Genomic DNA, 22,534 nt, shown 5'->3' with positions numbered 1-22,534 from the left:
CACAAAAATATATTATTAGACTATTGCTTCTTAACCCATTTAGAGTAAGGAAATACCAAGGCCACCAGACTTCCGCTTCATATCTATGAAGTCTATATATATATTATTCAGCGAAAAATCATAATTGTAAAAGAACAAAGGTCAATAATGTTTTTATTTTATTTAAGTTGCAATACACTAGCTGAGAGTTTTGAAGTAAAATATGTATGTGATTGCATTGAAATTTATACCCGTATTATTAAAAAAATTTGCATGTTTCGGAAACTATTTTTCAAATTAGTTTTGAAAATTTTAAATTAAATAATTACATTAATTAAAATTATGCAGAAATCAAAAATTTTATTGTCCAAAAGATATTATGGATGGACTATCTAACTCAAAAATTTCTACACATTCATGACATGCATCCACTCTTCCTACTTCTTTCCCAGGCATGTTGCCCATTGAGATAATTTTAAAGCTTAGCTCCTCGAATGGATCTCTCTCTTTTTCTTATTCTCTCTCTCTAGATTACGCACAGCAAAAAGAGAAGATTTTCAGATTTTGGTTACTAAATTATTCTACTGCCTTTCCGCCATGACCAAGACTCCGTAGGCGATTTGGGCAGAGGGGGAAGCAGCAACGCCTTTCGGCACAGACCGAACGGCCACCCCTCACAATGACGCAACTTATGAATTATTGAGCGCCTGCGAAAATCAGGAAAATCAAGCCCGCTCAAACTCCTGGAGCGCAAAAGGTTTATGTTTGTCTTGATGGAAAAGAATTCATCCCTGCTTCGAGCGCTTGAGGAGTGGGAAAAGTAGCTCTGAACGGATAGAAACTCCTCCCTCTCGTTGTCATCATCATCGCCGCTGCATTCTCCATTGTTATCCTTTGTTTGCTTCAGAGCTTCTGGCGTTGTGAACACTTCCCCTGTTGTTGAAGTGAAGACCCAGAAAAAGTTGCCTGTGCTGAGGCTTGCCTTGCGTCTCAAGTTGGCTTCCGTGGCTCGACTTCGAATTGCAGAAACAACCACCTGAAAGAAGAGGATCAAACAATGTAACGGTAAAAACAAGAAGACTGGCACAAGAGAAAAAATGTTACTGAAATTAATCTGCAAATGTGGCATGTGAGTACTTCGTGTTCATCATGGAAATCACTAGTTGGATTATCCTCCTCAGGGTGTGGAGGAGATGGTGGTTCCCGGAAGGTATGGCAGTTGATGCAAGCATCCTTCAAGACAGAAGCAAGGAAATTCAATCTCTTGGAAGGATTCGGTGGCTTTTCTTGGTAGAATACACTCATATTGGAAAGGGTGGTGGACTTTGCTCAATGACTGTAAGATTAGATAAATACAGAGCGCATACTTATAACACGGGTCAGTGTTGAGAAATGTACTGCACTTTGTGATGGTGGCCTTTCAGCTTATTCAAAATTTTGATTATCTATTCCTTTGGAGTAAAGACAAAGTTACAAGGAGCAGGAGACAGTTTAACAAATGGGCTTAACTTGTATACCTCAAAACTGGTTCCAAATGGATGTGGCTTTAGGGTGTCTAACTTTGAGATGAAGTTAGGGTGGAAACTATGACATGATACCAAACCATGAAGACTGCTTGACAGCATCGCAGAGAATGACACCTTGTTCAAAGATGTTATTTTCTGCCCGTAGAAAAATTAAGTAAAAGACACTGACCATAGGGCCCAATGGTGGAATGTGTTCTAATCGAAATGATTAGGAAAAACAGGTGTGAGTAGCCATTCCTCCCACCCAAAAGAGTGGGGGGAAAAGAGTTTAATCCAAGTGCAGAGTGGTGTGTTTTGTACAAACATCCAGAATGGTAAAACATACCTTCTGCACTGTCGTCACATTTTCACACTCAAGCATTTCCAGTAACTTTCTTAACAGAAATGCAATGGCATTTCAATTAGAACGGAAGGCCATGCAATCACCCATTCCTTCTAGCTGACTCATGTTCACTAGTTTTAACATAGGTCAAAACATGTCTTGATAGAGTCCTCTACTCGTCCCTACAGCCAAAATGTGACTGGGTTCTGATTCCAGATCCTTAAGACCTAGTTCTGTCACCTATTTAACATCACCTGATGAACAAATATAAATGTGCAGCCAGACAAATATCGACTTCACAACATTTCTGGGAGGCCAATATCGACAAGCTAATCTAAGAACATGACAAATATATTCAAAAAATACAGATATCACTGATTCTAATGTGCTTATAATTACATTAGTGTATCCAACACCAACTATTTAAGCCTGCATGGCAAGCAGAACAAACCATATCACACTCTTAAGTCACACAATTAAGCAAATGGCAAATGAGCATCCGCATCTTACATAAAGTCCTCCATTAGTGTATAAATCATAATCTCTTGTTTTGATTTCTGAAAATGTTGCTCCATATCGCCTGAACCCCAACCCCCTGTGTGTCCAAACATGGATCAAGTAAAATATTACAACTGTACAGGATCTCTTTCTTTCCAATTTCAGCTGGAAGAACACAGTATCTATCAAATGCAAGCATCGGCTGCAATAAATTAACAAGTCAATAAAGACATCAGAATTCATTAAAATTAGTTATTTCAACTTCATCAAAACTAAAGCAACAACTAAATAAACAGAAATGAACAATTGGCTCTGGTTAACAGTATTACTCAAATTAGTAACAAATAGCAAAATAGAGCATGTACCAAACAACAGAGTCTAATTTGTATTATTATAAAAGCATACAGACAATAGATACAGAAAGGCCACGCTAGACAAAATCACACATACCTTAAATTTATAAAATTTTCCAAGGAAAAATAAATCATTAAAATTCTGGAACTAATATATGTCAAGTAATTACTGCAAAATTTTGCTAGAATGGTATTTTTGGCTTTGTTTAGCAAGGATAGGTATGGAACTTCTCAACCAACAGGCAACAGTCACAAGTTACTAAAGGTTTTCATTACCTCAAACCCCTTTAAAAAAGAAAGAACTTTAATCCAAAATTGAATCATCAATTCTCAAAATCATCTCCCATTTAGAAAATTTAAGCTCTGTAAGAAACAAATAGATGCACATAACCCCTGCTTTGGTTTTAATAAAGTTGCAGTTATTCATATAATAATAAGAAGAAGAATAATAATTAGATAAACAGAAGCTTGCAATAACAAGAAAGGCCTCATAACCAGGTCATCTGAACCCACTGAAGTTCTCCAGCTACAGCACCACATAGCACAACACGACTAGTTTGAGGAAGTCCATTACAAAATAAATCAATAGGGGAGTGGAGTTTGACTAAGCCCCACATTAGAGGATAGATCTAAAGAGATCATAAAACCTAGACAAATTTAATGCAAAAAATAAAAAAATAACCCAAAGCTACAAGGGGCCTACAAGTGGCATAATAAAGGGAACTAAAAGTGATATAATTGATATGGCCACGTCATTTAGTGGGATACAACTTCATCCATTTCTCCATTGTGCTTTCCAATAAAACATTCATGAAAATCCATCCACCCATCCTCAGTATCACTAGTTCACTATATTCACCATCGTCAAATGAACACCATACTTAAAAAGGGTATATTTCGTTGTTTGTCAGCAACATTTTTTTGTTACTGAATCTTATTTCCTCCTATAAAATTCTTACAAGGATAGTTATTTTGGGTATTGAGGAACAGTTTCATGGACTAACTTCTCTTCAGATTTTCTGCAGGATAAGAAGCCACAGTTCTCGTTTGAAAAGTAGTATAAATTAATAGTTAGCAAAACATGTGAAGAACCTATTTCAATAAGGTTCCAAGACACGACTGGTCTTACAGATGAGATTCCCCATCACACAATTCATGGAAGAAATAAAGAAGTACATGGAAAGCAAAGAGAAATTGTAGCTAATGGTGATGATATACCTCTTGCTTTGTAGGAACAGAAATGAGCAAATTTATCTTGTTTCGGCATGTAAAGAACGAAAGAATCGAACTTTGAGTTTCAATGGAATGAAATAATGATCCCTTAAATATCAACCAAAAAGAATTGGCCCCCATGATGGAATTGAAACTTCCACCATCACCATAATGATGCTTCTAAGGTCAGAGAGATTTTTTAAAGTTTTTGAAATGTATAAAAACAACACCATCAGATAAAAATTCAACATGAAATACAAAGCATCAATTTGTCAAGAGTACACAGCCAAACAACGTTAAACAATCTACGAAATGAAGTAAGAGAGGGAAGTATGATAGTAGCACTTACAATTAGAAATTTACCAATTAACTCAATTAGGTCTTCTGAAGTTGCTGAGATGTAAGAGATATGAGAGATTGAAGCTTAGCAACAGCAGAAGACTTATGAGGTGGGCACTTGGAGAGAGAAATGTTCAAACAATGAAGAGCCTCATCGAGCTTTCCTGCACCCAGGGCTGCACATCCTGCCCTATAGGCTTCATCTGCTATTCGGGCATCATATTGATGTCTCACATTTGAATCTGCGTTTTTATTATCTGACAGAGAAGGAGGAGGAGAGTTAAGGCCGTCGGTAGCATGGGCATACTCAAAAGCAGCAATGGCTGAATTAATCTCCATCATGAGAGCTTCAGGCGTTGTTGGAATAGTCTTCACACCATCAAAGACGCTCCAAGGACGACCTCCTTCTCCAAGACCCATCTCTCTTCCAACCTTGGATTAGTTATAAAGGTAAGGATTCGCTGCCCAAAATTCAAAATTTTGAATATTTGACCATCCATTCTGATTCAACTTGCGATAAAATATGAACTATGGAATCAAGGAAAGTGAACACACAATTACGAGATTGAGCTTGATCTGGGCAGAACCCACATGTTACTTTCACTATATTGCTCCAAATCATTAAATCCTACCCTCGCACCTAACCTTCCAAAACCCAAGTACGACCCTAAAAGAAAATCAACAATCAAGGTTGAGTACAGCGAGTTTAACTTCCACTATATAATGACCACTGCAGACATAATTTTAGCTATTGAAAAAAACACAAACTGAACCGTGATCATGCCAGAAATTGACTGTTTTTGAATCTTTCAATTATAATATGACTATATAACGAAGAAAATAGATGCAGATGTACAAATCCCATTATAAGGTTAAAGAACAAAGAACAGAAATAAGAATTCGCGCCATCAATGGGAAATCAAAATTTTGAAGAGAGAAAACAAAGAATAACAATGACGGGGAAATGCTTACTGTTCATATGCAGTAGAGAGTTCGACTGTTTCAGTGTCTCGCAAACCCTAGGCACAAGCCAAGAAGACTCGGCTCCCCTCCGGCGCACTCTAGCTTTGGTCTCCACTGCCCATAAATAATATTTTTTATTTTAGGAAATTTTTATTTCATTAGCACCATAATCATTTTTAAAAAAAAATTAGGAATTGGTTTATCTTCTTTTTTCTTCAAGCCTTTGAAAGTTTTCGTGGCATTGTACAATGATCCTTTTAACATGAGCATGATTAGTATCCTCTTCGTTTTTTTCTTTTTCTTTTTTTTTTATTAGATCGGATGTCCTGACTTCACCGATACATCCAATTGACACTCCAATTGACACTCCCATTAACTGGACATACTCTGGTGGCGATACAGGTTACTGACACTACTCTCATGCCCATACAACAAGACCCCTCTTACTGCGCAAGGATAAAAATAGGATTTGCTCGCTTGGGGCAAGAATCGAACCTAAAATTTAAACCAACAAGTGGCCCATCCCAAGCCCGTCCTTGCCAACTAAGCCAATGCCCGAGGGCTTAGCATCCTCGTTCTTGGTTAGCAGAAGAGTTGCTCTAAGCACCTTATCCTTATTAATTGAAGTATTAGTACATTTTAAGGGTTAAAATTTATATTAGAGGACTCATGTTTCAATCTTAAAAGAGGTGCAAGGGATACCTGATGAAAAATGTGCTATTTTTTAATTGTGTGCCCCTAAATCCAATGAAATCCTCTTTAACAATCCTGAAAAAACAAATATAACATGTGCCATTCGCTATTACAAAAGATTAAATCGGCCATAGAAAAATATGTGATAAAAATGAATAATCAAAATTGATTTTCACTGCCACAATTGATCCATGAATCTTCCAAGTCACTCGTGGATATTCTTTTAAAAGATTTCTACATGCACATTGTACTTAACCACGGGCCTCCCATAATTAGGAGACTGTAAGTGGAATTATCCATTGCAAAAGATATTCACAAGCTCCAAAAGCATTTTAGGAAAGTAATTAAGCACAAAACAAGGGCCTTAGGCTCTAATTACCAAACAAAGTTAAAATATTCCATAGAAAAATACATACTAATGATGCACTAAACGCTGGAACTTCGCTAATGCGAATTTGACACCAATATTTTAAAGTTCTTGAATGTGAAATTTCGTAAAAATATTTAGTTCTGCAAACCGATGCTCCAATTTTATTATCTAGTAGTAGTTTTACTACGGTGTCCAGGTAAAATAAACAATCACTTCTAAGGAAAAATATACTAACCTCGCTTGAGGTATTAAAATTTCTAGAGACTCTTCCTAAAGTTCCAAGAATCTCATAAACCTCTCCTGAAATTTGTTAAAAAAATACAAACTTCTCCCAAACATTTTGCAGGAAGATAGGTGTTTTCTTAACAAACCTCAATGGAGGTCTATCACTCTTTAAACCTCAGGGGAAGTATGTGATATTTTTGAAACCTCGAGAGAGGTGTCTGTCTTTTTTTTTGCCAAACCTTAGAAAATATAAATGTCTTTTACCCTTTCTATTTTGTGCTAATATGAAAAAACAAATGCTAAGTAGTGTTATTAACATTCTAATCATGTTAAGCAAATAGTGTATTAGTTTGCGAGCTCTTGAACAATACACTGCATGACAGTAATTGTATCCTAGAGTTTTTTTATTTTTTACCAAAGCTTAATTTTTTGGAAACAGTAATATTGTATGTTTAGTACAAAATAAATTATATAAAATTGAGTAAAATGTAGTGAAATTTATCACTAGATTTTTTTCATTTTTTCCATTCAAATTTTCATTTTTTATCATATTCTACAAATCAAACATAATATGAATGGTATGTTGAACCCTTTAAAAAATATTTCAAAGAAAATTTCTTGAGTTAAAAGGATTTGTTTGGATAAAAAATTTTACAAGAAAAAAGGAAAAAAAACAAAAATAATATCTACTCATTTTCCCTTATATTTTTTTTCTCCATTAGATGTTATCAAAATTAAAGTTTATTTTAATGACCATAAATTATGAAAAACTAAACATAAATAATGTACAAAATCAAAATTTTATTTATAAATTTATATTTTTATTTACTTTTTCATTCTCCTTAATAACCAAACATAAAAATAACATTTCCCTAATATTTTCTTTTCGATTTCTAATATTTTCTGAATTTCAATCAACGAATCAAATTGGTTTACTCATGTCTCAAATCATGACTAACAAAGTTCACCAATTTTCCCAATGACAATACCGAAGTACAAGGACCAAACTACAACCCCATCAGAATCAGCCAGCCAAATGTAACCAGCCCCCACTTCATGCAGAAGTAGTAGTTGAGAGAGAGAGAGAGAGAGAGAGCTACACATCCCCATTATAATGAATCAACGTTATCAAACTATATTCAATGAATTTCATGCTTCACAGCTTGCAATTTGGAAAAAAAAAAAAAAACGATGCAATCCATCTGCCAAGCATCCTCATTTAAAAGCATTTGGCGCCAAGATCACTGCATTCCGTGTACAAAAAAGATAGAAGAAGAAGAAGAAGAAGAAGAAGAAGAAGAAGAAGCCTCGTAGTAAATGAACATGAAACCACACAGCACGTTCCCCAACCCCCATCCAAACTGGCCCCTATAAGCCAAAAAAAAAAAAAGTGGGGAAAGCATCCCACCAACGTTAGAATTGCCCAACACAAATTCCACTGGAACCAGCTTCATGCCATTGCTCGTGGTCTACCTGGGTTCCCAAATTACCTGTGCATTGGCTAGAAAAAAAAAATAATAAAAATAAATCATGCAGTAACAACACCAGACATCCAAGGAACTATCAATGGTGCTGTAGGATGGGATTCTCTGTATGATTCTGAATATTTGTCCTTAAAATTCAATCTGGGGCTTTCCGCCTGCAATTCATAAAAGAAAAAGAAAACACTAACATTAAGCAGGGTCATGCCGAAATAAGAATCAAAGTTTGAAGCTTCTTCCTTTTTAAAGGAAAAGAAAAGGTGCAGCTTACATATTTCAGCCAACACTCTTGATGTTTGTGTTCATAAATATCAGGAGAATAGCACCCTGTTTCGGATGGGCAATAAACCCATACGTTGCATTTCTTTTCGCCTGGCTTGGCAAATTTAGCCTGATCCAAGCAAGCCTGGCAGCAGTCAGCTGCGCTTTCCTTATGGTGTGTAAGGCCCCATCTGACAGCAGTGCCATCATAATCTGTATGAAGCTCAGCATTGCATTCACGTGGAACGGGCCTGCCTGCAATAGGCTCCTCTGTAGAGGGAAAGGTACATCAGCAAAAGCAAAAACTCACATCTTAAAATCCTAAAAACTGTAGATAACAATTTCTTAAAAAATATATATATCTTGACAAATCTACACACAATGAATAAACATTTATTACCAAACTCTTCTTCACCCTCAGGTTTATCATAATGTTCCTTGTTAATGACATCAACCGGTATCCAAAGACCAATTTCTTCAACCAGCACAGCCCAATTGAACTCCAACACTCTAATTAGGATACCTATACACGTTCATTCAAAAAGCCAAGACACTAGGGATTCAGTGAAAAACAAAGGTTTCAAGAATGCCACACAGACTTGTCATGGATTAAAATTTTAGAATGGAAAACACTATAATAAATGACAAATTTTGCATTCTTCTAAAATAAAAGATTATACCAGCTTCCTCAGGCTGTATGCTTGAATTCTGAGTATTTCCAAGAGTGAATCGTTTGACTTCCTCCAACTTTTCTTTGCGCCAGTTTTCAACAGCATCTGTTCATCAGAAACAATATCACAAGAGTAACAAGCAAGATATCCCAGACAAAAAAGATGACAGCATTTCAGAATTTAACCAGAACTCTTTCTATTCATTACAACAGATTGTTCACTTTATGGGGTAACTCATATGTGTGTTGCAGACCAACTGGAATGAATATTTCTCTGCCCTCCCAAACAACAAAAATAATGCTTGTGAAGATCCTAAGTCAAAAATGTACATCCTCCCCAGACATCAGTTTCAGATATGCAGAAACTCCAAACTATAGTAAACAAGAGTTTAAAGACAGCTAAACTAGCAATAAAGTTCCGATATGCCAAAAGCTAAGTCATGCTAAGCAAGTTGAAAATATCTTGATATGAAATACAGTCAAGCTCAATATGTCCATGATACGCTTTAGCTATATTATTTTTACTATATTTTACGTCTGTATAACTATTACACATCAATGCATGGTTGCTTTAAAACAATGTCATTTATACTGCAAACACAGTCCCAACGCAGATTGAACTGAAAATGTCCAGTACATTCTAAAACATGACATCATAATTCATAAAAGTGTTAACTTTCATGATTACAATATGGTTGTCAGATAATTACCACACTTAAAGGCCCCCTAGCAATCACCCCAGTGGTTAAAGCTTGGAACTTCTACGTTCTATGTTGGAGGTTTAAGTTCAAATCCTGGGAGGGGTGGGAAGTGTATGCCAGTATGCAATGGGAGATGCGCTACAACCTGTTGTATAGCCCAGTCCAATGCAGGTTTCCAATCAACGGTACTCAATGAAATATTTAAATGGAGAGTCATGTTTGAGAAGATTGACAGATCTGTCAAGAGAGATGTTTCAATCATGACTGCCAGAGATGCACAGGCACACAGGCATACAAACACTTGAAACAGCTATTAACAGCTGAATATACCTCAATTTAATTACACTAATCTACCTATAAGACAATATATTGGCCCAAACTTTGAAAGGAGTGTAAATAGATTCTTTTCAATAAATAGGTCAAAAACCCCAAATCTAATTGGTTTTTATTTCTCTATCAATGGTGCACCTAGTATAAGGCCCTGGCCTTGGGTTTGTGATACACATGCATAGAAACAAGTAAGAAAGATACAACAACAACAAACAACAAACAACAAAAAAACCAAGCCTTAGTCCCACTAAGTGGGGTCGGCAATATGAATCATTTTTCCGCCAATTTATGTGATCATGGACCATTTCTTTTGATAGATTCAAGGATATTAAATCCTTACTCACTATCTCCTCCCAAATTATTTTAGGCCTATCCCTACCCCTTCTACTGTTCCCCACAGTAACTAAGTCACTCTTCCTCGTAGGTGCACTATGTGGCCTACGTTGCAAGTGTCCATACCATCTGAGTCGTCCCTCCCTTATCTTATCTTCTATAGGAGCTATACCTAACTTACTAATTACGCGCTTAAACTGCGTAATTAGGTGCTTTAATTCATGCATTGAGACTTATATTTTTAATTAAATACCTAATTACTATCAATATTTTAGCGCAATGTCCTATTTATAATATTTGGATTTTATTGAGTAATTTATGAATTTTTGATTTTTTTTTATCACAAGGCAATTATCGGGAGCTAAAACCGGCACCACTTCATAAGTCGCACATAATTTTTTCGTCCGAGTTCCGATCGAGATGATTCGAAATTCTAGAGAAAGATGAGAAGATTATCTACAACTTTCGTGTTTTAAGTTTCAAGCGATATGGGATCTAAGACTGTCAAAATCGCCCTTGTTAGCTGGGAACAAAGAAAAAGAATAAGGAAAACAAAAAGAAAAAATAAATAGATAAATATACCTATTGATTTGAACTAGCCATGAAGCCAGGTCCTGGGTCTCCTTCAGGCCGTGCACTAGGGCTGGTCTCCCCCTCTCCCTATATTTTTTTTTTTCTTTTTTCCTTTCAATGGAGCGCCCCAAGCTCCCCCTCTCCTTCTTCCCTTACCCTTGTCTCCCTTCTCCCTTCTCTCAAAACTCTCTCTCAACTCTCAACTCTCCCTATCCTCTTCTCATTCTCTTCTCAGTCTCAGTTTTTTTTTTCCTTTCCCTGTTCTGCCTCTTGCCCTGCTGTGCTGCCCGTGAACTCCCTCAGACCCGAAGCCCAGCTTGCCAAGAAGCCTCCCAGTTGCTGCTGCTGCTGTCACAAACCCGAGAAGCCTCCTTGTTGGTGCTGCTGTGCCGCTGCTGCTCCTGTGTGCTACAGCTGCTCCTGCAAGTCCTCTGCTGCTGCGCTCCCTCTTCTTCCATGCTTCCAGCTGCTGCAACCGAGAAGCTTCCTTTCTGCCAACCCGAGCACCAGCTGAGTTGCTGGTGTTGCTGCTGCAGCTTCAGCTCACGGCCAGCCACCCGAACCTCCCCCTGCTACCTCCATACGGCCAACCACAATTTTCTTTCTCTCTCTCTCTCTCTCTCTCTCTCTCTCTTTTTCCTTCTTTTGTTCTCTAATTTTTTTTTCTTTATTTCTTTCTTGAATTTAAATATTTGATTAGTTACTGTTAATTTGGAGTTGAATTTTAATTAAAGTTTTGAACTTCAAATTTCTTTTGGGTTATTATTATTAGATTCAATTTATGTTTTTTTTTAATGTCATTATAGAATTAAATTTGGTTGGATTATTTTTTCATCGTTAAGGTTCAGTTTAATCTCTTAAAATAAAAATAAAAATAAAAAAAGACAAAAAATAAATATATCTTCTTTAGAATTTATATTACTTGTCTTCTTTAAAATTTAAATTATGTTGAGTTCGATTTAGTTTAAGTTTAATTTTATTAAAGTCCAAATTTTTTTTTACCGTGTTCCGTTTACTGTTTAGTTCTTAAAGTTTTGAATTTCTGTTTAAGTTCTTGATCACATTAAAATTAGTTTTTATTTATCTTTGTGATTGATTGAGTTTTTAGAATTGCGTGTTTTTATTACGTAGGAAAGTTATCGTCGTTAATTTTTATTCTAAAGTTCAACGCGCGTTTCAATTCTTGTCTGTTTAAACGTAGGATTTCCGCTTCTTAGTGTTAAATTCAGTGCATGTTAGGACTCATAGTTTAGATTGCATGTTAGTTACTTTATCAAAAGAAATCTCAAACATCATGAAAAACCCGAATATGAACTGTGTTCAGTGCCTTTTTGTTTGTCACTTTCCGATTGGAACTACATAAAACTTGAGGTTACACTGCATTCCCTGAGGAGACGATCTGATCTTTGGGCTAAATATTACACAAAAGAACTCCTATATTTGGGATAGCTTTCGAGTTGTTCATTTTTAAGTGAGTTACTTATCTCGAATATGTTCATTCCTTAATTTATCTTTCAATGTTCTATCACTCATCCATCTAAGCATTCTTGTTTCAGCAACTTTTACTTTTTGGATATTATGTTTCTTTGTCGCCCAACATTCCGATCCATATAGCATAGCTGGTCTTATAGCTGTCCTATAAAACTTTCCTTTCAATTTTAAGGGTATTCTACGATCACATCGCACACTTGAAGCACTTCTCCATTTTACCCAACCTGCTTTAACTCTATACATTACATCATCTTCAATTTTTCCTTCAGCTTGCATAATAGATCCAAGGTATCGAAATCTACAAGTACTATTTATTTCTTCATCATCGAGTTTAACTTTGTCTCCAATATTCCTCCTATTATTACTAAAATTACATTTCATATATTTTGTTTTATTTCTACTTATCCTAAAGCCTCTAGATTCCAAAATTTCTCTCCATAATTCTAACTTAAACTCTATTCCATCCCTAATTTCGTCAATTAATACAATATCATTTGCAAACAACATACACCATGGAACCTCCTTTTGAAAACTCTTAGTCAATTGGTCCATCACTAAAGCAAAAGATAAGGACTCAAAGCAGATCCTTGATGTACACCTATGGTAATTGGAAATTCTCTAGTTTCTCCATCTATAGTCCTTATACTAGTCATTACTCCATCGTACATATCCTTAATGACATCGGCATACCTACAACATACACCCTTTTTTTCTAAAACCCACCATAGAACTTCCCTAGGTATCCAATCATATGTTTTCTCAAGGTCAATAAATATCATATGCAAGTCCCGCTTCTTTTTCCTAAACTTTTTCATTAATTTTCTTAAAAGATAAATAGCTTCTGTGGTAAATCTCCCAGGCATAAAACCAAATTGATTTTCTGAGATCTTCGTTTCTAACCTTAATCTCTGTTCAACTATCCTTTCTCATAGTTTCATCGTATGACTCATAAGTTTAATTCCACGATAGTTATTACAATTTTGAATATCTCCTTTATTTTTGTATATAGGTATTAAAGTGTTTTTTCTCCATTCATCTGACATTTTCTTAATTTTTACAATTGTATTGAATAAATTAGTTAATCATATAATTGCGTTATCACCCAAGCATTTCCAAACTTCAATTGGGATGTTATCTGGTCCCATAACTTTTCCATTTTTCATCTTTTTTAATGCAAACTTAACTTCGTTAACTCTAATTTTGAGAATAAATCTTATATTTTTAGTCTTTTCCTCATTTGACAATTCTAAATTTAAGTCTTCTATTTGATTTTCGTTAAACAACTTACTAAAGTAACTTCGCCCTCTTTCTTTAATATCTTCGTCCTTAACCAAGACAATATCATCCTCACTTTTTATACATTTTACATTTCCTAAGTCCTTGCTCTTCCTTTCTCTAACTTTAGCAAGTTTAAATATATCTCTTTCCCCTTCTTTTGTACCCAATTTATCATACAAACTATTAAATGATCTATATTTAGCTTCACTAATTGCCCTTTTTACATCTTTTCCTTACTCTTTATATTTTCCAAAGTTATCTCTGTTTGTACATTTTTGCCACGTTTTATACCGAATTCTTTTTGTCTTTATGATTTTTTGTACATCTTTATCCCACCACCAACTCTCTTTTCTATTCAAGAATCTTCCCCTTGATTCACCTAAAATCTCTTTTGCTATCTTTTTAATAGAGCTAACTAATCTATTCCAAAGAGTATTTGTATCTATCACATCCTCTATGGTCCAATCCCCATCTTTGTTCATTTTAACTTTAAATTTTATTATATTTTCTCCTTTTAGGTTCCACCATCTAGTTCTCCTACACTGATTTATTTTATCCTTTTTTTTTCCATTTTTTAATACATATATCTAACACTAAAACTCTATGTTGTGTGTTTAGGCTTTCACTTGGAATAACTTTACAATCCTTGCATGATAAACGATCAACCCTCCTAGTTAAAAAAAAATCTATTTGACTTCTATTTTGTCTACTTTTAAAGATTATTAAGTGTTCTCTCATCTTAAAGGAAGTATTCATTATACTAAAATCATATGACATAGCAAAGTCTAAGATCATCTCCCCAGACTCATTTTTGTCTCCACATCCATATCCTCTCATAATTTTTATTATCTCTTCCAACGTGTCCATTCAGATCTCCTCTTAAATATTTTCTCAGTCCTTGGTATGCCTTGTATAATACTATCCATATCTTTCCAAAATTGTCTCTTAAGATTTTCTGCTAAGCCAACTTGAGGAGCATAGCACTAATGATATTTATTATCTCTTGTCCTAATACCATCTTGATTTTTATAATTCTATCACTTACTCTAGTTACATCCTCAACGCTATCTTTTAAGTTTTTGTCTATACTAATGCCGACTCCATTCTCATGTTTTTCTTTTCCAGTATACCAAAGTTTAAATCCTGATTTATCGATTTCTCTAACTTTCTCCCCCACCCACTTAGTTTCTTGAAGGCAAATTATATTAATTCTTCTTCTAATCATTGTATCCACAATTTCCATGTTTTTACCCGTAAGTGACCCTATATTCCAAGTTGCTAATCTAATCCTAGTTTCCTGAACTAACGTCTTTACCTGCCCACGTCCAGAATGATGCAAGAACTCTCACATATTTGACACCGTACCCAGGCACCAGCACGGCACGTCGCTTCGGGGCGACAACCTAGCCCACCCTCACCCACTTTTCACTATACTCAGGTGGTTCAAGTACAACGCGTCACTCGTAGGGGACACCTCAGCAAATATTTAGTAAGGATTCATATCATAGTGATCTGACAAATTTTAAACTGGTTGTCAACTACCTAAAGCAACCCTCCTCCTTGACCCGAACTTGGGACCGGCTGTGTGTGAAAAAATTAGGACATTAAGTGCATCACAGGCGGAGTTAAACAAATAAGAAAGATAAAGAATAAAATTTATTATAGATGTAACAATATGTTCATCCAAATGTAACATAACAATTTCCTTGATTCGAAGAATAAAATTGCAAATTGCAAATTGCAAATATTTTATTACAGTTAACTACAAAATTCAATCAATGGTAGTCCTAAAAGTCACAAAACATAAAGTCTAATGATAACAATGTATCCAAAAATCAATCCCAATCATGGCAAAACGATCAGTCCAGTTTTATTGTAAATGGCTCCATCATGTATCATGCTTTTGTAAATCACACACCAGCAACAAAGATAATTATAAGATGCAAGCCTAGAAAAAAGAAGCTAAAATGGTAAAGGTAGTAATCTAACAATGTATATCAAGCTTTAACAACATGTAACTACAGTTTTCACTTGGATTTAAATGTAAATATTAATATATATGTTTAAAAATAATTTTTATCATTATTGTGGGAGAAATGGTTTAATTCAAATACAATACAACTTAATTAATGCTTGTTTAATATTTTAAATACCAAAGTTCGAAAGCCACAAATTACATTCAGTCTCTTCTCTCTAACATGTTTCAATAAGAAACTACAAATACAATAATTGCCCAAATTCATTTGAACATTCCAAACAATCACAACGTAAACTTTGAGTACAAATTAATTGGATAGAATCTGAACAATGTCCTCAGCTTGCTCCCATGTATTGTAGAAGATTTTCAAGTCAAAAATAAAATCCCAGCCAATATCAAGAATCAACTATAGGTAGATGACAGATAATAGTGATTTTCAATTATTAAATAGACTCGTAATTGAGATTAAAAGAAGGTGAATCTAATTTTAAATATTAAATGCACGTCATAACAATGCTGAGAATCAGCATTGCATTAAATCAATATGTGAGTTTAAGAGTAGATACATGCAGCAGGCTTAAACAAATCTAGAAGACATTTTGGTCTCTCAGCCAGTTTGATTTATGCTATTGTGCCAAGGATGAATAAATATTTTGTTCTTAAATATTTTTAGATTTTATTCAATATATATGCGCCAATTAGATTGAGACTAAAAGCATGCCCAAACTTAAGAAGAGTTAGACCCCACCTCCCCCAAAACACAAGAAATAAGATCTAAAAGAGGTTTGAAAAACAAAACAGAAAAATAGTATATACAGCTCCATAAATTCTCAAAAACAAAAATAAGCAAAACAACACATTGTCAACATTTAAAAGGAAAAAATGAAATCCATAAAACCCAGCTGCATAGTAGCACCCAATGTGAAATTTCAGAGGGAGTGAAAGACCCCCTGAAATACCCCCAGACAAACAGATAAATTTCAGAGGGCACGTGGATGCAGATTTCAAATACCCCCAGACAAACAGAAACACATCCAAACGTCAACCAAATTCAGGAAACTTAAACCCAAGAGAAATTAGCAAACACAGATCACAACATCAAAAAAGGGAGTTCTTTGCCCTAACCTCTATGTGAAAGCATGCCTGAAGAATAAAGCAAGCAAACCCCAGAAGAGAGAATCCTTGGGCGCTGAAAATCCAGAGATAAATAAAATCCAACCGGCCCAAACAAATCCCATCTCCTAACGCCTTTTTGTTTCACCGAACAACTAAATCCCAAAAGTACAAAGTTAACTGGTAGCCAAATAGTACACACCAATAGTGCTCCTCATTCCCCTTCCTTCTCTACAGCTGACTGTTCACAGGCAGCATTGTGCGCTGCCCAGCCCAGAGCAACAACACAAACAAAACCCTATTGGAACCTACATCCAGCCAAGCTAAACCTTACAAATGCCAACCGCACCCATCAAAGAACAGGCCCCAACCCAATACTAAACCCCACCTACCCCAACTTAACTCTCATCAAAATCACCTCCACACATCACTGGACACATCCTAGGCACATCCTAGGCTAGCAAAGAAAAAAAAGCCACAGTATCCATGTAAGCCATGGAAAGATCAAAGGCCAGCAAAAGGTTGCAAGGATCTACAGCTGAAAGACAGAGAAGAAACCACCCAAAGGGAAAAACCTGTATACCAACTCTAATATAGGATAAGGCATTTCCCTTTCCCCCTTTACCCCCTTCATCTCACTAAAATGCCCAAACAAACCAGCTCCCAGAACAACCCCTGTAAAAATAAAAATAAGAAAAATAAAAAAATAAGAAAAACACGGAAGAACTTCCAAAGACGCAAACATTAGGACAGGGACAAAATACACAGCAACTCCACATCCGGCACATCGCAGCCTCACCAGCCGACACATGTCCGCCCCACAATGCACCAGGCTCAACTTTAAAATAGATAGCATAGATTGGATCTCTTTAAAGTATAAACATTTTATTTCCATACCATATCCTACAAAACATTCTTAAACTAGGTTAATTCAGTAGACATATCATTTGAGTATAAGATAAAATGACAATTAACTACTCCAACCCTAACAACACAACCAACCTAACCTCAAGTTTGGGTTGAGCATCCCATATTCTAGATAGGGTTAGGCGCTAGGCAGTCAATTGCTAGGGTTTGGCTTGGCTTCAACCCAATCAGTTTCAAACCAACCCAATGTACTGAGTTGCAATGCACAAAGAACGTAAGCTTATCTACTAATTACGGCTTTAGAAAAGGTACATGTTGTGATTTTTCAGTGACATTTCTTCACAAAAATTGAAGGTTATAGCTTCAAAGCAATTTGTCAAACAAGTATATAGAAGAAAGCTTTAATTTACAAATCTCAGTTCTCAAATACCACAAGGGTGCATTTGGATTAAGGATTTTACATGGAAAAAGAAAAGGAAAGGAAAATAAGGAGAAAACTCATTTGCCATTATATTTTCCTTTAAAAACGAAAGTTTGTTTTTATATAAGAACAAATTTTAAAAAAATTAAATATTAATGATATATAAAATTAAAAAAAAAATTCATGAATTTAGTATATTTTTCATTTTCTTTCTTATTTTCCTCAATAACCAAATATGAAAAACTTGAAATTTTTTATATTTTCCTCTCCTTTCCCTAATATTTTCCGAGTTCCAAACAGGGCCTTAAAGAAATTTGATATATATATCAGCAGAAATGTTGTCTGTTGCTGTCAAGCCAAATAAATATTTTAACTGTTAATCAGGCTCCATCAAAAATGGTAAAGCTTAGCTCATGCCCAAACAGAATTCTAACTCAAACAAAAGCTCAACAAAGCCAGGCCCCAATATACAACTACAGATTCACAAGTTCAATCATGTCATTTAACCCTAAAACTAGACAACAAACATCGCTTGAAGATCCATCTATACAACCATGATTTCCATAACTAAAGCTTTGAAAGGATAATGCTTCAATTGGAAAAAGGACTTCAAATTTGTCAAAATCAGCACATCACAACGCACCAAGTAAACACTGCCATCCCCATTTTCATCCCCACAATATCTAGGCCTGCATCAGGAAAGACAAATCCATGCCTTCAATGAAAAGTGGATCTCAGTTTCTCACTTACATTACTCCCAGCAAACTGGTTAATGAAATTATGATAAATGGACCTCAATCTCTGATAAAGTGCAGATTAATATGTTTTCTACTATACAAATGCTAGAAACAGTTGCCTTATGCACTCTGCTGATACACTCTTTGATTGGACCAGATGGCTATTTACTTGGAACATAATATGAGAGAAGTCAAAAAACCACTAAAGAAGATTTTATTTTATTTTATTTTTATTTTTGGTCAAGGGTTAAACAGGTAGCCCTTCCCCCCCCCCCCCCAAAATCATAAAAAGTGTGTGAGGAGAATGCATGTGCCAACTACTACTAGAAACACTGTACTGCTAATAAGAAGCCATTCCTGTGCACATGTAGAAGATGGATCTCATAGAAAGTCATGCATGATGATGTAGCACAAAGACTTTGAATGATGCAATTTTTAATGTGGTCATTGTGCATGTATAAATAAGACCTAACAAATGCCACTTACTCAATTTAACAAACCCAACAAAACCTAAGAAAAAATTCAGTGTTTATCAACAGCAAGCAAGAAACACTGATAACAACAATGGGCTAAAAAGGAAATACACGGAATTTTTTTATGAGTTTAAAAAAAAACAGACTTCACAATTGTTATGTACTCCTTACTTATGGTGAATTTAACAACATAAGACATTTAAAGATTAAGAATTTTCAAAATTTGACCATAACTGCTATATAATCAATGAGTTTCTCTCTCTCAATAAGAGAGAGAGAGAGAGAGAGAGATTCTCAAGTTCACAAACCTTATTCAAGGTTGGCTCATCAACAACCAAAAATAATTTAGAGGCTCACGAGTCAAGACCAACTTATCAAGATTGTAAATGGGATGCAAAGAAGTCAAGCTCTATATTATATTGACACTTCTTTCAATAAATCTTCAATCTTTTCTTCATCTTATGCAATTAAGTCGCCAAATGAAAGGAAAAATTAAATACGTCATAATAAAAAGAGTGAAACAGGGCACGAAGTTCTTTATTCATGCTGTTGGTCATGAAACTAATCCAATTCAACAACTTATATTCTGTTCCCGGTGCAAAGGCAGAAAGAACCTAGTTTACCATGACAAATTTAATTGGATGAATAATTCAGCTTTGTACGACATTCATGCAGTTGTGCACTACAATTAACATTCACCTACTTAGATTATTTGACATATTTAAAATGAAAAATAAATTAAAACACACACACACAAAAGTTGCAAATCCTCTAGTTTACCCATATATTAGACATTTTCTGAAAATATACATAGCTACCCTACCTCCATCCCCCCAAATATTCTCATAGTGGCATATGTTGGACCCCACTAGATGCACTTTTAAGACTTCCTAATTAAATTTTCTGGCATATTATTTATTAAGAATGAGACCGCTACTCAGATTCTTTGCAGTTTCCAAATTAACAATCTGCAAACTTCTCATATATCAAATTGATTTGCCATATATAGCAGTCCATAACTCTTTTTCCAGAGATGGTAAACTGTAAATATTAGTCAACAACTGAAATATTGCTCTATAATGCAACATCCAACCTGAGTTTGGACTTGCAGGCAACATTGAATGTAAATGGAAATGTATATTTCAGGGAAAAAATAATAATCATGTGTGAAGTGTGATTTCATGACTGCATTACACATGAATAATGCGTGTGAAGAAAGAAAACATATTGAAATTGGCAAATTTTTTAACACCAAATTAAACTGCACCCACCTCTCTGCATACTCGCACTAGCATTAGAGTCCAGACTTTTCAACCTCTGCAGAATCTCATCAGTTATCTTCTGTTTCAGGTGTGGCGGCAGTTCGACCACCCTTTCTTCAATGTGAAATTCATCCTTGATTTCCTTCATCTTTTTGCCCAAACAAGAAGTTATCAAATTACTGAGGAAGTTTTTAAAAAAAAAAAAATCACCAAAACCTAAAATTGGTCTTACCAATTTAACAAGTTCTTTGGGTTCCGCCGCTCTCCGAACGCGAATTGATTCCTCCATCTTCCTAATCTGATCTACGGTGTATTTAACAGCTTAATAGAAACAAAACCCTTTTGTCAGGAAAGCATCGAGCGAGGAAAAAACAAAAACAAAAATCTCAAATGGGTGCTTTCAAAATCACAAGAAGATGAGAAAATATACTCCTTACCCTTTGACGAATCTCTAAGGGAGTACATGTAAACGGAATTGTAAAGAGAGTGAAGAACGTAGAGGGCAACAACAATGTTGATGGAGCAGATTATAAGAGTAGTCCGCTTGTACGAACACCATTTCCCTCTCCCCTGATATCCCCACTCTACCCTTACCATCTTCCTCAATCTTCGTCAGCTTCGTCTGCATCCCACCATCTCCCAATCTCTCTCTCAAAGAAATGATTTTCCAGTGATACTTTCTCGAGATTTTTTTGGCTCCAAATGGATCGATCGATCGATCGCACCAACCACACAGCCCTTCCCTCGAAATCAACGACCAGTGATTTTCCAATTTCTGGTTGCTCCCAACAAGAAAAGCAGGTGGTCGAACGAAAACAGGAAAGTGTAAAGCCGAGAACTTCACTAGTGAGGTGTGATTAGGCACCAGTTCACGCCTACGAGCATGTTGGTTGCTCCCGAGACGAGACCCGTAATCTGCTAACATGCACCGCGATGATTTCCCGGTGGCGAATCTAAATTGCGCCTTGGGGAGAAATCACCGGCTGAGTGCTATCGTGCGCCGATGGTCGGTGGTGCCAACAAACAAAAGCTGAAGACTTGAAAGCTGCGAGGCTCGACGCATCCCTCTCACCCTCATTCGGTGAAATTCCTATCACGTGATTAATGCCTTCGCTCTCTCTCTCCAAATCAAAGATAAAAAACTTTATTTGAATAATATTTTCAAATTTAAAAAAAAAAAAAAAAAACTAAAACTAATGTAACTCATTTTCATGTTGTGCTTAAATCAAGTAATAATTGAAATTTATTATAAAAATTTAAAAATATATAAATTCCGAAATTATAGTAAAAATATAAATTAATTATGATAATTTTATTTAATTATTATGTTTTTAAACTCTTTTTTCTATGCTCTAAGAATAGTTTTATTGTAGTTGTGACACTTGAAAAATAAAAATAAAAATATTTTCGAATGATTTTATTGGTTTTCCAAAATTTTAAGATTTTAGAAATATTTTTATTTTAAAAATATATAAATTCACAAACTCATTTTATTTTAATTCTAGTTAAAAGTTGTGTTTTGAAAGAATGATTATTTTATAAAGTATTATAGCAACAAATTGCTATAATATTTGAAAATTATAAATTTTATTTTTTATATTTTATAAAAATTGGCAAAAGAATAAGAAAACTAGTAACACAAACAAAATGTTTGTCACAATCTGATCATCAATTATAAATGAAAGCATGAAACGTAAATGATATACCAGCTAATTCATAAAAATTTAGTAGATTTTTAAGTTAATTTTTGGGAGGGGTAGAAGACGGTGTGACAAAAGACGTATTATTTTCTATTGTGCAATTGACATTCATTGTATAGTGACCTGAAAAATAATAATATTTAAATAATAAGAGGAAGAGAAATGGAAACAAAAACAGAAGGAGATTGTAGACTTCGTCGACGAATGCGAAGCGTTCCTCAATGACATTGCATTTTGGGGGATAATAATAATTTCAAGAAATTGTCAAATTTCGTCGACGAACACAGGGTTTCGTCGACGAGAAAATACCAAAAGTCAATTCGGGCTGTTTTGAATTTCGTCGATGAATACAGGGCTTCATCAACGAATTTATTGAAAGATTTGT

General features: G+C 35.1%; 2 protein-coding genes across 9 annotated transcripts; both read right to left on the bottom strand.

Annotated features, from left to right (window-relative positions):
* Nucleotides 1-319: 319 nt before the first annotated feature.
* LOC131162827 (uncharacterized) lies at nucleotides 320-5,332 on the bottom strand. Of its 8 annotated transcripts, none has more exons than XR_009138865.1 (5): nucleotides 5,202-5,300; nucleotides 4,785-4,896; nucleotides 4,254-4,690; nucleotides 1,831-2,527; nucleotides 320-1,015 (listed from the first exon to the last, which is right to left on the bottom strand). XR_009138865.1 is itself a non-coding variant. In XM_058119424.1 (5 exons), exons 4-5 carry the CDS (start codon nucleotides 1,282-1,284, stop codon nucleotides 551-553), a joined length of 633 nt encoding a protein of 210 aa, XP_057975407.1. In that variant the 5' UTR covers nucleotides 1,285-2,527; nucleotides 4,254-4,690; nucleotides 4,785-4,896; nucleotides 5,202-5,332; the 3' UTR covers nucleotides 320-550. The 8 variants fall into 8 exon arrangements, 7 of the variants coding, with proteins under 7 accessions (XP_057975407.1, XP_057975408.1, XP_057975406.1 ...); XM_058119424.1 differs by having other exon boundaries at nucleotides 1,117-2,527; nucleotides 5,202-5,332; XM_058119425.1 differs by having other exon boundaries at nucleotides 1,117-2,527; nucleotides 4,240-4,690; nucleotides 5,202-5,297.
* A 2,257-nt stretch (nucleotides 5,333-7,589) lies between these two features.
* On the bottom strand, nucleotides 7,590-21,567 carry LOC131161718 (uncharacterized). The gene is made up of 7 exons (XM_058117678.1): nucleotides 20,887-21,567; nucleotides 20,682-20,770; nucleotides 20,459-20,597; nucleotides 8,903-8,998; nucleotides 8,623-8,745; nucleotides 8,233-8,492; nucleotides 7,590-8,119 (listed from the first exon to the last, which is right to left on the bottom strand). The coding sequence occupies exons 1-7, from the start codon at nucleotides 21,044-21,046 to the stop codon at nucleotides 8,009-8,011; spliced, it is 978 nt and encodes a 325-aa protein (XP_057973661.1). The 5' UTR covers nucleotides 21,047-21,567; the 3' UTR covers nucleotides 7,590-8,008.
* Between the last annotated feature and the right edge of the window lie 967 nt (nucleotides 21,568-22,534).

The sequence above is a fragment of the Malania oleifera genome, chromosome 8 (genome assembly GCF_029873635.1).
Source record: "Malania oleifera isolate guangnan ecotype guangnan chromosome 8, ASM2987363v1, whole genome shotgun sequence".
Lineage (NCBI taxonomy): Eukaryota > Viridiplantae > Streptophyta > Magnoliopsida > Santalales > Ximeniaceae > Malania > Malania oleifera.
This window is presented reverse-complemented; position numbering and strand designations above follow the sequence as displayed.

What these genes read in the sequence shown, in the direction of transcription:
- LOC131162827 (XM_058119424.1), bottom strand. Translation starts at nt 1,284, where the DNA reads ATGAGTGTATTCTACCAAGAAAAGCCACCGAATCCTTCCAAGAGATTG. An exon ending in ATTTCCATGATGAACACGAA is followed by an intron (nt 1,016 to 1,116) that starts GTACTCACATGC and finishes CTCTTCTTTCAG; the next exon opens with GTGGTTGTTTCTGCAATTCG.
- LOC131161718 (XM_058117678.1), bottom strand. Translation starts at nt 21,046, where the DNA reads ATGGTAAGGGTAGAGTGGGGATATCAGGGGAGAGGGAAATGGTGTTCG. An exon ending in CCTTAGAGATTCGTCAAAGG is followed by an intron (nt 20,771 to 20,886) that starts GTAAGGAGTATA and finishes GTTTCTATTAAG; the next exon opens with CTGTTAAATACACCGTAGAT. An exon ending in TAGTGCGAGTATGCAGAGAG is followed by an intron (nt 8,999 to 20,458) that starts GTGGGTGCAGTT and finishes TCTGATGAACAG; the next exon opens with ATGCTGTTGAAAACTGGCGC.